Source organism: Myxine glutinosa, chromosome 10 (assembly GCF_964187855.1).
Source record: "Myxine glutinosa chromosome 10, kmMyxGlut1.1, whole genome shotgun sequence".
NCBI classification, from domain to species: domain Eukaryota; kingdom Metazoa; phylum Chordata; class Myxini; order Myxiniformes; family Myxinidae; genus Myxine; species Myxine glutinosa.
In genome coordinates this window covers 101,479,266-101,492,172 of record NC_136270.1, presented here as the reverse complement: position 1 = coordinate 101,492,172, position 12,907 = coordinate 101,479,266, and the positions used below count along the sequence as shown (strand labels likewise).

The 12,907-nt window shown below is 44.7% G+C and overlaps 1 protein-coding gene across 1 annotated transcript in view; it reads right to left on the bottom strand.

Moving 5' to 3' along the window:
• The window catches only part of LOC137433900 (zinc finger protein GLI2-like), a 303,950-nt gene that overhangs the window by 47,359 nt on the left and 243,684 nt on the right, over window positions 1-12,907 (bottom strand). The window contains exon 4 of the mRNA XM_078785944.1: window positions 9,142-9,247. Coding sequence (XP_078642070.1) covers window positions 9,142-9,247 — 106 coding nt within the window. The remainder of the gene's footprint in view (window positions 1-9,141; window positions 9,248-12,907) is intronic.

Sequence of the window (12,907 nt, the reverse complement as noted above, 5' to 3'; positions counted from 1 at the left end):
CAAGACCTCCGCCAAGGTGAACAGTTTACCTTTTGTACCCACTGATAGGCCGGATCTGGATTCGGACCTGAACCAAAATCTAATCGGTTTGTTATTTTCGCCTAACCAACTCATCCATCAAATTTTGTCATGACCCGTCTACAACTTTTTGAGATATCCTGCTATATATAGTTTTTGGCCCCATCACTCAATGGTGAAGAATCACTCAAAACATTGTCGTATCCAGATCTGTCACACCCAACATGTCCATCAAATTTGGTCCAAATCTGTCCATAATTTTTTGAGATATCCTGCTCAGAGACAGACAAACAAGCAGACAGACAGGGGTGAAAAGATAACCTTCATCCACCTTCTGTGGCAGAGGTAACCAATCAGAAAACAATCATCCATTGCCTGCTGATGACCAAGGCCTCTGGAGGAAGTAGAGGAGCAATCATGTTCATGCATTTAAAGAAACAATAATCAGAGCTGACCTAATGTCGCCTGCAATTCCATCTTTTGTGCCTGGTTATGTATGTAAAGGGTCTCGCCTCCATTACCGAGAGACTGCTTTGCGCACCGTCCGCTGCTCCCCCAAATCTGCTTTTGGCCCTTGCGCGCCAACGCACAATTTGGACAGCGGGCGGCTGAAGGCCCTTCCGATTTCCCAGTCCTGGTTAATGTTACCACCACACGAGCCTGCCAGCTGGCTGTTTACATTGCTCAGAATAACATTCAAAAACCGTTCAGCGAGCACTTGAGCCGCCTTGTAAATAATAGAAGGATACCGTTAAAAGTCTGTTTCAAAATGAAAGAAATTCCAGACACATTAAACTGTCCCAGCACAGATAATGCTTAGAAGGAAGAATGAATTGTCTGGCTGTGCTGCTCAATCATTAGAGGCTGAGTTAGGAATCCTTCGTCAATGTCTCTGTGACCTGATTATTGTTCATCCCAATAAGTATGGTCTCAAGGTTCTTGGTGAATGAGACGCACCGTCCATCCAATGGCATTCGGTGGGTATGGATGGAGGGAGGGATTCGGGAGAGAGGTTTCGGGAGTATCGAAGAGTTGTGCGACTCCAGAGAGACGTGGAATATGAGTGTGGGGTGCTATCCGAAGCATAAGATTGTAGAAATGTGCCACGTATACCACCTCCTACCTCCCCCCATGCCCCCATGTCCCTCCTTACTTCAAGCTCCATTGCTAGGCCAATTTGAATTGCTGGAGTATGAAGAATGACATCAAAATGATCTATTTTGTATAATAACGCGAGTTCAATCTATTACCCACAACTGAACGAACCATACAAGGGACGCTTTGTGCTCACGTGGCACACTGCAACCCCGGGAACTGGGCCATCAGGTCGGAAGTTTTCAATTTCATCAACTTCAGATTGAGCACACCCTCCCATTAAGGCCCAGGCAACAATCTTTACGTCCCGCGTTCCCCAGATACCGACGAATGGGATTAGGTGTACAGAGAAAAAGAAAAAGAGGAGTAATTTCCTTAAATCGCAAACTGCAAATACAATCAAACAAAATTTGAGTGAGGAAAACAAATGAAGAATAAGTTTTGTATAAGTGTATAAATGCAAGTCAGGGAGTAGCGCAAACAAAGCGGAGAAGTTCGGGAAAAAAAAAACAAAGAACAAAACCGATAGGAGAAGAAGAAATCCCTGATTTCTGAGTAAACGGAGGCTGGTCGATGTGCTCCGGTGAAATTAGGCAAACACTTCGAGAAGCTCCAAGAGGAATGTCAGTAAATATTTGCTTCATTACCAAACAAGGTGTTGAGATTTCTAGTGGGACAAATAATCGTAGTTACTGAAACGTCCATGGTGTCGGTGAATGCGTGGAAGAAGAAAGCTTGGCATCCCTGCAATTGATTCCTATTCTCACAACGGTTCCTTATCCCCCATGGGTGCAGAGTCAATAATGACCATTATCTTCCTTTGACTGGACGGGTCAAAGTGTCAGTGCTTTCCTCTCCTCAACGTGCTCCATCTCCTGCCCGCACTGCTGTCTGGCTGATCACCGGTGTCACTTGCCGGGGCTTTTATGTCTCACCGCCAAGAATAAATACAAACTTATTTTCGCCTCGTAGAGTGCGTTAGCCACCGGGTTTCTAAGAGCGAACGTTCAGATACAAGGAGGGAAATCTTCATAACCGCTGAACTCTACCTGATGAAAGGCCCAATGGCAGAAACTTTTTTTAACCCGTGGGATGTTCCACCAGTACCATCTTCGCGAGCATTGGAAGCCATCGCTTTTTCTTTATAAGTTGTGGAGGAGCTAGAACAGAGAACGAATCATGATGCAACAGAACAAAACGAACAGCAGAAGGAGAGGGGGGAAACACACAACCATGTGGTTGAGGGTCAAAAAGGAGAGACCCTTTGAAGATAAGGTATGTGAGGAAGAATGAGGGAGAGAGGAGAACACAGGGGGTGTACAATATGGATACAGAAGCAAGCTCGAAAGTAGGAAAATCAGGAAAGTTGGAAAGAGGTGGGCTTGAGGGGGGTTGAGAGATCATGGTTTTGGATTGAGGATGATCTGAGATGGTGTGATGATCAACTAAATGGATGAACACGACAGGCTCCCTTGAACATAAAGGCCTAGTTTTCTAGAGCGGAAAAGATGAGAAAGGGCTGCAACAATAAGTAAATGAATAAAATTATTTGCGAGCAGCTACGCTATGCTGTCAAAATCGAAAATTTGGTGCTTTTCCGCAAAGCTAGATGGTGGCCAGCTGGCTTTGGCAACGAGCAATGGCCAGCCGAGCACTTACGAGATAGACGATCCGTGTTATGCAGTTCAGTGTTCACAACTCATGCTTTGACAACTGCAACACTGCGGAATTCATCCGCGCTATTGCATCATGACATGCAACACAGCCTCATCGGTGGATCATCACATAACCCATCTGGCTGGGCCTATGTGGGAGGTGCTGTAGCTCTATTGCATAGTAGAAGGCACGCTTTGAGAAGAGATGATGAAACGGAGGCAAAAGACTTCTCCACAATAGACTGGGCAACACCGGGTAGCCCTGCCAGTACTTTATACAGTAGATTAGGCGATGCAGGGAAGGATTAGTACTGAACCTTTAAGTTGCCAAGTCTAAGCTCATTTGATGATGAAGTGAAAATTAAACAAAAACTGCCAGTCTGGTGCAGCGACGGAGCGGTCACTATGTGTCGGAGCAAGCTATCGTCCAGGTGGAGGCCTTGTCTATTTAGCTTGAGGATGGTAAAGATCCTACAATCCTTTTGAAAAGAGCAGACCATTGTGTGCCGATACCCTGGGCAGATTTGAAATTCCTTCTTTGATTAAGGCCTAACACTATGGCCGCATCCAGAGATGGAGTGGAGACGTGTGCATGTGCAGGGTTCACACTCATCTATGGAAACGTTTACGACTGGCTGTGAGTTGTCTCTATATCTCCTGGCAGGAAATGTAATAATAACAACAACAACAACAACAACAACAACAACAACGTAGAATGGTACCTTGGCCAAATTCCCTGCTTGGAGTTAAGCACTACATTTTGCACTACCTGTAGTACTTACTGGATGTGAGATTTCTGGGACGAGGATATGAGAGACAATATGACAAATGACCTTTTTATGTGCCCTCGCCACCCTAAAGCCATGTCATGTTCAAATTATATATTAAGAAATACCAGACGCTCACATTTTTCATTCTGTTCCCACCTGGAAATGCTCACAATTATACTCAGCAGAACAGACAGTGTGCTTGACAACTTTCTCAACATCCTTGTAAGCACGAGGATAAAGGGTGGGGTTGCATGCTATAAAGAGTAGAGTTTGGGAGGTACGGGCAGCAGGAAGTGGGGCTGATATGGGATACAGGAGAATCTCTTATCCTACAAGCAATCTCAGCTGGGATCCTTCAGCAAGTGGGAGTAAGCAGATAGCTTGGCCCTTATCATGCTCACCCGCACGGCTCTCACTCCCACCGTGGAGGAGGGTAAAAGGGGGAAAAAAATGCCATCCATTTCGTTTGAAGAAATAAATCCTAAAATTCCCACTGGGAAACAAAACTCACGCGAGGAACATCAACTCGCCCAATAAACTCCAAACTTTAACGACAAACTTTCAAATGAATTATGGTATAAATCTCCAGCCCGACCACTTCCACCATCAAACTCGAACTCACAGCACCTTCTCATTTTGGGGTCAGGAAACATGACTGCTAACTCCTTAACCCCGGACGCTCTCCAGGGATTCTTTCCCAAGAATGTTGTTTTTTTTTTCCTTAGAAAGTTCCAATCCCACCAAGGTGTCCTTTCTGGTGCCACAGCATCATTCCTTTTTATGATTTCTGGTTGTTCTTCTTTGCCCAGATCCATTGAGGCCGCTTCCCAAATCCCTCTTCACAACTTAAGAAATTCACTCACTTTGATGAGACAAAACTAACTGAGGAAACTAATTAATTATATGAAAACTCAACACCACTGTCCAACCACAATGAGAGCACTAGAAGTACATTTAACAACAAACAACATCTTCATGTAGGAGACAGTCAGAAGGTCTTGCAATTAAATGGTTGGCCTGAAATGGGATTCAAAAACAACAATGGTCTTTCAAAAATCTGCAAATCCATTTCCTATTCCACGTATGACCCCGTTACCCTACTATATCACCTTCCCAACCTCTTCATCCCCCACCTTAGTACTTCAACCACACCCAAACCTCTAAACAGCCACCTCCCCTCTCACCTACCCCCACCCCCGGCCTCCTTTCTCCATCTCTTCCTCTCACTCCCTGCTTTCCTGGTGCCAACAGCGACCATGATCCACTCTCGGAAAGGGTCAGTGACCCTGGTAACCTGAGCTGCACAAGCCTGCGACTGGGAAGCTGCGGAGGAGGGTATTGAAGTTAACTGTTGTGAGTGATGCCCGCAGTCATGTTTACCAATGCCCAGGACATCTTTGGTTCACGCACACTTGGAAGATGACCAGCATTGATGGTCTTGAAATGCCTTTTCCTTGATGATGTGACCTTATGTGTGCCAGAGCTATAGCGAGAAAAGCGAACGCTGAGGAATCGTCAGCACCCGGCAATGTGCAACCAGATCTCCTCATGGCCGAAAGGTCACGACCCCTTGCTCATTCTCTCCTCATCACTTGCCTGCCTTCTTTGTGGAAAACTAACGAAATCATCGTCAGCTGAGCCTTTTGCCAAAAGGCCCGCAATGCATAGGAATTTTTGCCTGAGCCTCAGCCTTGCCCTCCTCCCTCACTGAAACTCCATAACCCTTCACCTCCCCTCTTCCACCCTCGCTCTTTAATCCCACTCGCAAAACCTCCGAATGGATTCTTTGCGGGCTCGAGAGGAAGGCACGCACCAGAGCAGCCATTAGGCTGGTAAAATGACACCGACGCAAGAAATGGGATGGGGCCTCACAGAGCAGACTCCTGCTCCAAATCCAAAGCCTTTTCTACCGGACAAACCAGCAACAACACAGTAACGGATGCAAATCAAATTGTAGTGTTCTTTCTATCTGGCCTTCTCATGCACCCTTCTTCCGGCAAAGCACGACAAGTGTCCCTTTGTCATAATCCCCGAGGAACCCCATATACTTCCCAATGTCCACGTCTCCAACGTAATGATGTTCGTATATCTATCAGATGGTTAAGTGGAGTTTGTAAGCAGGCCTGTGACCCGACGCATCTACTATATAAGAGAGCTGTTGGTCTGTCTGTGTGTGTGTCTGTCTGTGTGTCGCCATTTTTCTCAGAGTTGGCTGAACGGATCTTCGCCAAACTTTCAGAGGTTCATCAGTGTGTGCCTGCGAGTGTTTAGGCCAGAAAAAAAAAAAAAAATGAAAAAAAAGATCGTTTTTTGGAGTTTAAAAAAAACCTCTTTGCCGAAGACTTTTTAAATTAATGACAGTTATATACAAGTACACATTCGCATAAATAAATACAAAACAATTACCAGACATTTGAATACAAATAAATCAAACAATTCCGGAAGTGTATGAATTTGGTAGTACGGCTTCTTCTTCTTCCTGATCGGCATCACACTTAACTCAGAAACGTGAGCCACATTCACCCACCAGCATATATATGAACGCCCCCTCCCCTTCCCCCCTCACCTCCCCTCCCCTTCCCCCCGCACCTCCCCTCCCCTTCCCCCCGCCCTCCCCTCTCCTTCCCCCTCCCCTCCCCTTACCCCCCTCCGCTCCCCTTCCCGTCCCCCCACCCCTCCGCTTCCCCCCACCTTCCCTTCCCTCTCCCCCCCCTTCCCCCCTCCCCCGCCCGGAAACGCCGGGTACTTCTGCTAGTACGTCATAAAAATGATTCTCGTGCTATAATGCATTTGCGACAGCAGGATAGAAGTGTCACAGGAAACTCCGGTTATTGATTTCAAAACAAACTTCTCAATTAAATAATGTTTGCATCAGGAAAGAGGATCCGCAACTGCCTCGGAACTTGTCACCAAGAAGGAATGCGTATAGTACATGAATAGTAAGCGCACGTCTGCACTTGAGCTCAAATCAGCATCATCAAAGTAATTTTAGCCCCTCACCTGGAGCATCATTTCATCCCTTTACCTGGAGTGGCTTTATGCCTTGTTTGGGGCGATTTCCGTTGGAAAAATAAATAAATAAACAACACGACAGCACAAGAAGAGTCTGCAGTCTCCTCGTCAGGGGAACCCATCGGGCCAGGAGCTGTTTCCAAATATAACAGCATCGAGGAAGTTGGGTCACAGTTAGTGGGAGTGGGATCGTTAATCACCGTTAATTCCCATAGCCTTCCGGCCTGTCCAACTCTTCCGCTTAATAAGCAAGTTCAATCACACTTGGGGCTTTTAAAATATCCTCTATTTGTTAACGTCAGCAAGACAGAAAAGTCGGTTAATTGAAAAAAAAACGAGTATTGTGCCAGATGTGTGAGGCTGCATCGTACTTCGTGTGCACACAAGCATTATATTGGTGCTACTGAGGTCCTCAACAGGTATGCGCACTCCTACCTGGGATGTGCAGTCTGGGTTCGAATCTCGACCTGGAATTGCAAGCAGGATGATGAACGTCAATGTGTGTGCCGTCCACGGGGTGTCCCACCTGCTAGGATTAGTTAGTGGACGTTAAGTATCCCACGGTGTCCTTTGTGAAGGGTAAGAAAGTTATCACCAGCACTCTGGCCAATCGAAACTCCAGCTACTTTCATTCGAACATCAGGCCTGGCCAGCCGAGTTCAAGAAAGGCTTGGGCCAGACGACTCCACATGGTGGTGGGGATAAGTGCGGCCGTTGAAGTAGTATTGGTGGTAGTAGTAGTAGTAGTAGTAGGAGTAGTAGTAGGAGGAGGAGTAGTAGTAGGAGTAGTAGTAGTAGTAGTAGTAGTAGGAGTAGTAGTAGTGGTAGTAGTAGGAGTAGTAGTAGTAGTAGTAGGAGTATTAGGAGTAGTAGTAGTAGTAGTAGGAGTAGTAGTAGTAGGAGGAGTAGTAGTAGGAGGAGTAGTAGTAGGAGTAGTAGTAGTGTTGTAGTTGTTGATGATGAACACTCACAAAATGTTTAACCACCGAAACCGTAGAGCGTACGGCCCTGGCGCTTCAAAGCGTACACCACATCCATGGCAGTAACGGTCTTTCGCTTTGCGTGCTCCGTGTAGGTAACAGCATCGCAGAGCACATTTTCCAGGAACACCTTGAGAACTCCACGGGTTTGGAGTAGTAGTAGTAGTAGGAGTAGGAGTAGGAGTAGTAGTAGGAGGAGTAGTAGTAGTAGGAGTAGTAGTAGTAGGAGTAGTAGTAGTAGTAGTAGTAGTAGGAGTAGTAGTAGGAGTAGGAGTAGGAGTAGTAGTAGGAGTAGTAGTAGTAGTAGTAGGAGGAGTAGTAGTAGGAGTAGTAGTAGTAGTAGTAGTAGTAGTAGTATTAGGAGTAGTAGTAGTAGTAGGAGGAGTAGTAGTAGGAGTAGTAGTAGTAGTAGTAGTAGTAGTAGTAGTAGTAGGAGTAGTAGTAGGAGTAGTAGTAGGAGTAGTAGTAGTAGTAGTAGTAGTAGTAGTAGGAGTAGTAGTAGTAGTAGTAGTAGTAAAGCCATTAGATGAAAACTCGTGCAAATTTGTTTCAGCAACTTATTCAAAAGCAAGCTCACATGAACCTTTGATGAGGATACAAGCAGCTTCATACACCTGACCCACAACCTGGAATTTATTTACTACTAGCTGAATGCACCTGGCGTTGTCCGGGTTCTTTTTGAATGAATTTTAATCTTTTGTACACAGGTGTGACGCGAGCCCCGTATCAGGTAGTGCTCAACGATTCCTTGTTCTTTCTTCTGTCGGGCTCCGCGAGAGAGAATTTTGAAAGCATGTGTTGCAATCAGTCAGATATTCCTATTAAGTGCATAAGTTGTACTTCGAGAATTTTGAAAGAAGAAGAAGAAGAAGATTTATTGCGAAATGGGCCCAGCCCAGCCTCGCCACCTAGCCTATAATCTTCCCTGGGCCCGTCCCGACATTTTTTGTTTCAGAGGTTTCCTCCTATCTTTCACCGTTCAGGAGATTAGCGCGTGCAGACAAACAAACAAACAAACAAAAACTTTATTTTATATATATAATAAATAGAAATAGAAGAAGAAGAAGAAGATAATCTGGATGTCTTGAAGGACCTCAAAACTCCTTCTAATCACAGTCTGGACACGTACTCGAATATTTACTTTTAGTTTTGGATGTAGGTGGGATTCTGTGCCATTCCTCGTGATGTACTTTCATTTTGTACATTGATCTAACTCATGGAGGAGCTGTTATAGAAACCACATGCAGGATAAATACACAAGTAGACATTATTTTACTTTAATGTGAATTACAAGAGCATTCGTAAACAATGGATAAACAATGGTACTGTTTATGGGATTTGAATCTGGGTTCCCCAATTCAGATGGGTATACATTGTCCAGCCAACCCGGTAGGCTTGGTGGATCTATGGCAAGAAAATCCATCCTAGTTTATCGATGTTGAACCAATATCGTGAACAGTGGAAGAGTTTCGAAACTACAAAATGTCTGCGTGTTGTGACACAGAGAGAAATAAATGTAGCTGTGAAGACAAAGAAGCAAATGAACAGAAATTGAGAGAAAAAGAAAAAAAACCAATAAAAACGAAGAAAGGGCACCATCAGCAAGCATACCCATGTAATGGATGCAGGGCTGTGGGGTCGTAGTGGTAACGTCCCTCGTGGTGACGGCTGTCCACAGGCACCGGGGGCTGCAGCCCAGGAAACAAGGGGTGTGGGCCTGAAATGATGAACAAAAAGAGCCAGAGTGAGTAAGTAAGCCACGAACATAGTCATGTATATATATATATATATATAAATAAATAAATATATAAATAATTTGTTGCCCTTCATAGTCAATGGTGGCCGCTCACTGAAAACAAATGAACTGCCTAGTGGATTTGTTTATAGTGCAGAAGCTGCTGCTCTGATAGCGACCACACTTTAACATAGTTCAGGCCGCGTGACCTGGTATCAGGGAGCCTCCGAGAAGAACAGATCACGTTCTACCCACAGTCTAGACAGGAACTTGGATTGTTGCCATGGTGCCGGCTATAACTCGCCCGCTCATCGTGAAAGACACTGTGGCATCTTTGACGCCTTGTCCTGCATGCGCAATACCGCGGTGCGACTGTATCAAGAAGATACTAACTCAGGAGTTCAACATAGCAATGATGGGCCAAATCGGGAATGCAACAGTTCCACAGAATCACTCAGTGTATTTCTAATACGAGCTGCCAACTCCACCCTGGGCAACTCAATCGGTACCCGTGTCGGCCCTCCAAAAACGGATGCCCACTTTGTGTCTGGGCAGTCAAATAAACATAAAATTGTCAAGAATAGCCTCGCAATCAATGCACTAATCACCAGGATCAGTCACGAGGTGAGGAAAGCACGTGATAAAGACGCCACACCATAATCACCAATGTTGTAATCACCTCAGAGCTGTGACCAATCAACGAGTGAAGGGAAGCCAAGGCCTTCAAGATCATTGAAATCTCCCACACTGAAGCTGAATCTATGGTCTTATCACTTCAACATCGCAGACAGGTCGGTGGTCTCTCTGTCTTCCACCACCTCCTTCCTGGTCTTGCACCCCCTGCTCTTTCCGTGCTTTGTCCCCCCTCACCCCAGTACCTAAATCCAGGATTACCACCCACCTCTACTCATTTGTTCCTCCTTTTTCCACCTGTGAAATCAAATGTCCACTTTCTCTTCAATCTCATTCTTCCCTCCAAGTCTTCAAGACAGCTGTTCACCGCCATCTTAGATCGTCCTCATTCCAAAACCATGATCTTTTCTCTGCTCGTTGACCCCCCCCCCCCTCCCCTCCCTCCTGCTCCACCCAAATATCTCCTAATTTTACAGTTTTTCCACCTTGGAGTTTCCCTCTCATGCGTGTTTTGAGTCCTGTTTTTGTCTGTTATGTCCTGATCCAGCTCTTCCACGAGCCTCGACTATGTAGACAAAAAGGAAATGGAAAATTTGGCACACCCGATTGGTCAGTGTCGCGTCCAATCAACGAGTGAATATTGCTGACACACAAGCTCTATTTATTAGTCCCCTACCGGTGTACACCGGAGGGGACTATAGGTTTGCACTCCGTCCCTCCGTCTGTCCGTCCGTCACGCAAAGAACAGCTTTCCGGACTTTTTTTCTAAACTCTTAATGCTAATGATTTCAAACTTGGTACATGGTTTCCTCATGATAAGTTACAGATCAAGTTCGAACTTCACGACGTTTCGATCATTTTTGACAAAGTTATGGCACTTTGAACTTTGGTAATTTCCCCAACAGTTTTCCGGACTATAATTTGGAGTGCGGTAAGTCAAAGCTGTTAATATTCCATGTTTTAACTCCAATTTACATTCTGTTTCCACTTTTAGTGAGAAGTAGGGGTCTGTGCAACCATTCATAAACTTTATTTCGTGCAAATTCGATAATTTGTAGCCGAGTTACATCAGACCGTGAGTTGGTAATTATATAATTCACACATAGTGCAATACGTGCAGGCTGCTCCACGGAGCGACCTTGCGGGCTAATTTTAACTCCGATTTACATTCTTTTTCCCCTTTTACTGAGAAGTAGGGGTCTGTGCAACCATTCATAAACTTTATTTGGTGCAAATCGGATAATTTTTAGCTGAGTTACCTCAGACCGTGAGTTGGTAATTATATAATTCACAGTGCAATACGTGCAGGCTGCTCCAACAGTTTTCCGGACGACAGACTGCCGGTAGGGGACATGTATTGCAGCGCAATACTCAGAATGCTTGTTATAGTAGATTTCATGTTTTTTAATCCCAGAAAGAATTACCATGGAATATTTCAGTTGGAATAATGTACATTAGAGTTTATTATAATGAGCACATGCAATGTACTTCCATTGATTGTTTCATCTAATTTAATAATAATGAAGAAGAAGAAGAATCACCTTTAGAGGCCATTTTTCCCCACAGAGCAGGGGTTGGCCTTTTTCAGGCACCATGGTCCCCTTTTTGAAGCAATGTTTTATGGCCAGATGCCCTTCCTGCCATCCAACCCTGTTAGTCGCCTCTTGCAACACAGGGAATTACCAGTGAGCCTGGCACTCAATTTGCCAACATCGGAAAGATGACAGGCTGAGTCAACCCCCTTGGTGTTAATTCAGCGATCGACTGAGATTCGAACCCAGGAATCCTAAAATCCCAGGCCGGCACCTGAACCGCTAAGCCAACACCAGGCTATTAATTTAATAATACTGCATATATCTATTTCCCCTTCCTCTCTTTCTCTCTACAGCCGAAATACCCCATCCAATAATAATAAAGGGCACTCCTATCTTTCAGGATGCGGAAGGACAAGATGCTCCTGTGCCACCACCAAAAATGTTTTTATCAATTTATTTTATGGCACATTCCACCTGATTTGGTTCAACCTCCAATTACCATTTTGCTACAATATTATTGAACAAAATGGCAACAATCAGATAGTACGCTAGTACTCTCTATGTAGGGATGGTGCGGAAAAAAATGTCTGTCCCATCTGCTACATACAAAACTAAAGTTGGAATATCTTCTCTAAAAAGTCGTTTAGGCTACACATGAGAACCTACTTGCTCTGTTCAATTGATTGTCTAGGCCGGGATCACAGGGATCACTTTTCAGTATGCCAGACCATGGTTAAAAAAAAAAGAAGAAGCTAGAACGGTCAAAACCAGGAATTAATCTTCTCGTTCATAATAATAATTATAATAAAATTAATAATCTTCTTCAAACGCCATATTCATGATCTGCCTTATCTTTACTTCAGGCAGCATCTTTTGGTATTGTAATTTTAACAGCCTGAAATGATTCTACGAAATGTACGCAAAACTACATTCATTTGTAAAAGAATAGGAAGGGATCCGCGGGATGGACGGGATTACGGCTGTCAATCAGCCTGATGGGGGCGGGGTCGCTAGACACATTTGCCTCAGTGTCATGTTATGAGTGATAATGTGACATCAAATAATATCAGCAAGAATATCATGCCTCAGGAAATCCCTTGTTTGTCAGTCATTTACATTTATGAGAATAAAATAAAACAACCATTCTGAGTATTGCGCTGCAATACATGTCCCCTACCGGCAGTCTGTCGTCCAGAAAACTGTTGGCGAAATTACCAAGGGTTCTTTACCCACAGGTTCTGAATTGTTCCCAATCGCTAATTACCTCAGGACGGGCTCACATGTGATTCGCACTCGGGACTTCGATTTATACACCTTGCAGACAGGTCAGCAGAAGCACGAGAAAATAAGTTGTTGATAAAGAACCTTTCGAGTCGCTAAATATCAGTAATTTATTATATTTTCCGGTTCACGATAAATGATCGATGTGTATATATATGTTTCTCGGCTTGGCTCCGCCCCTCCGGAAAGCGCG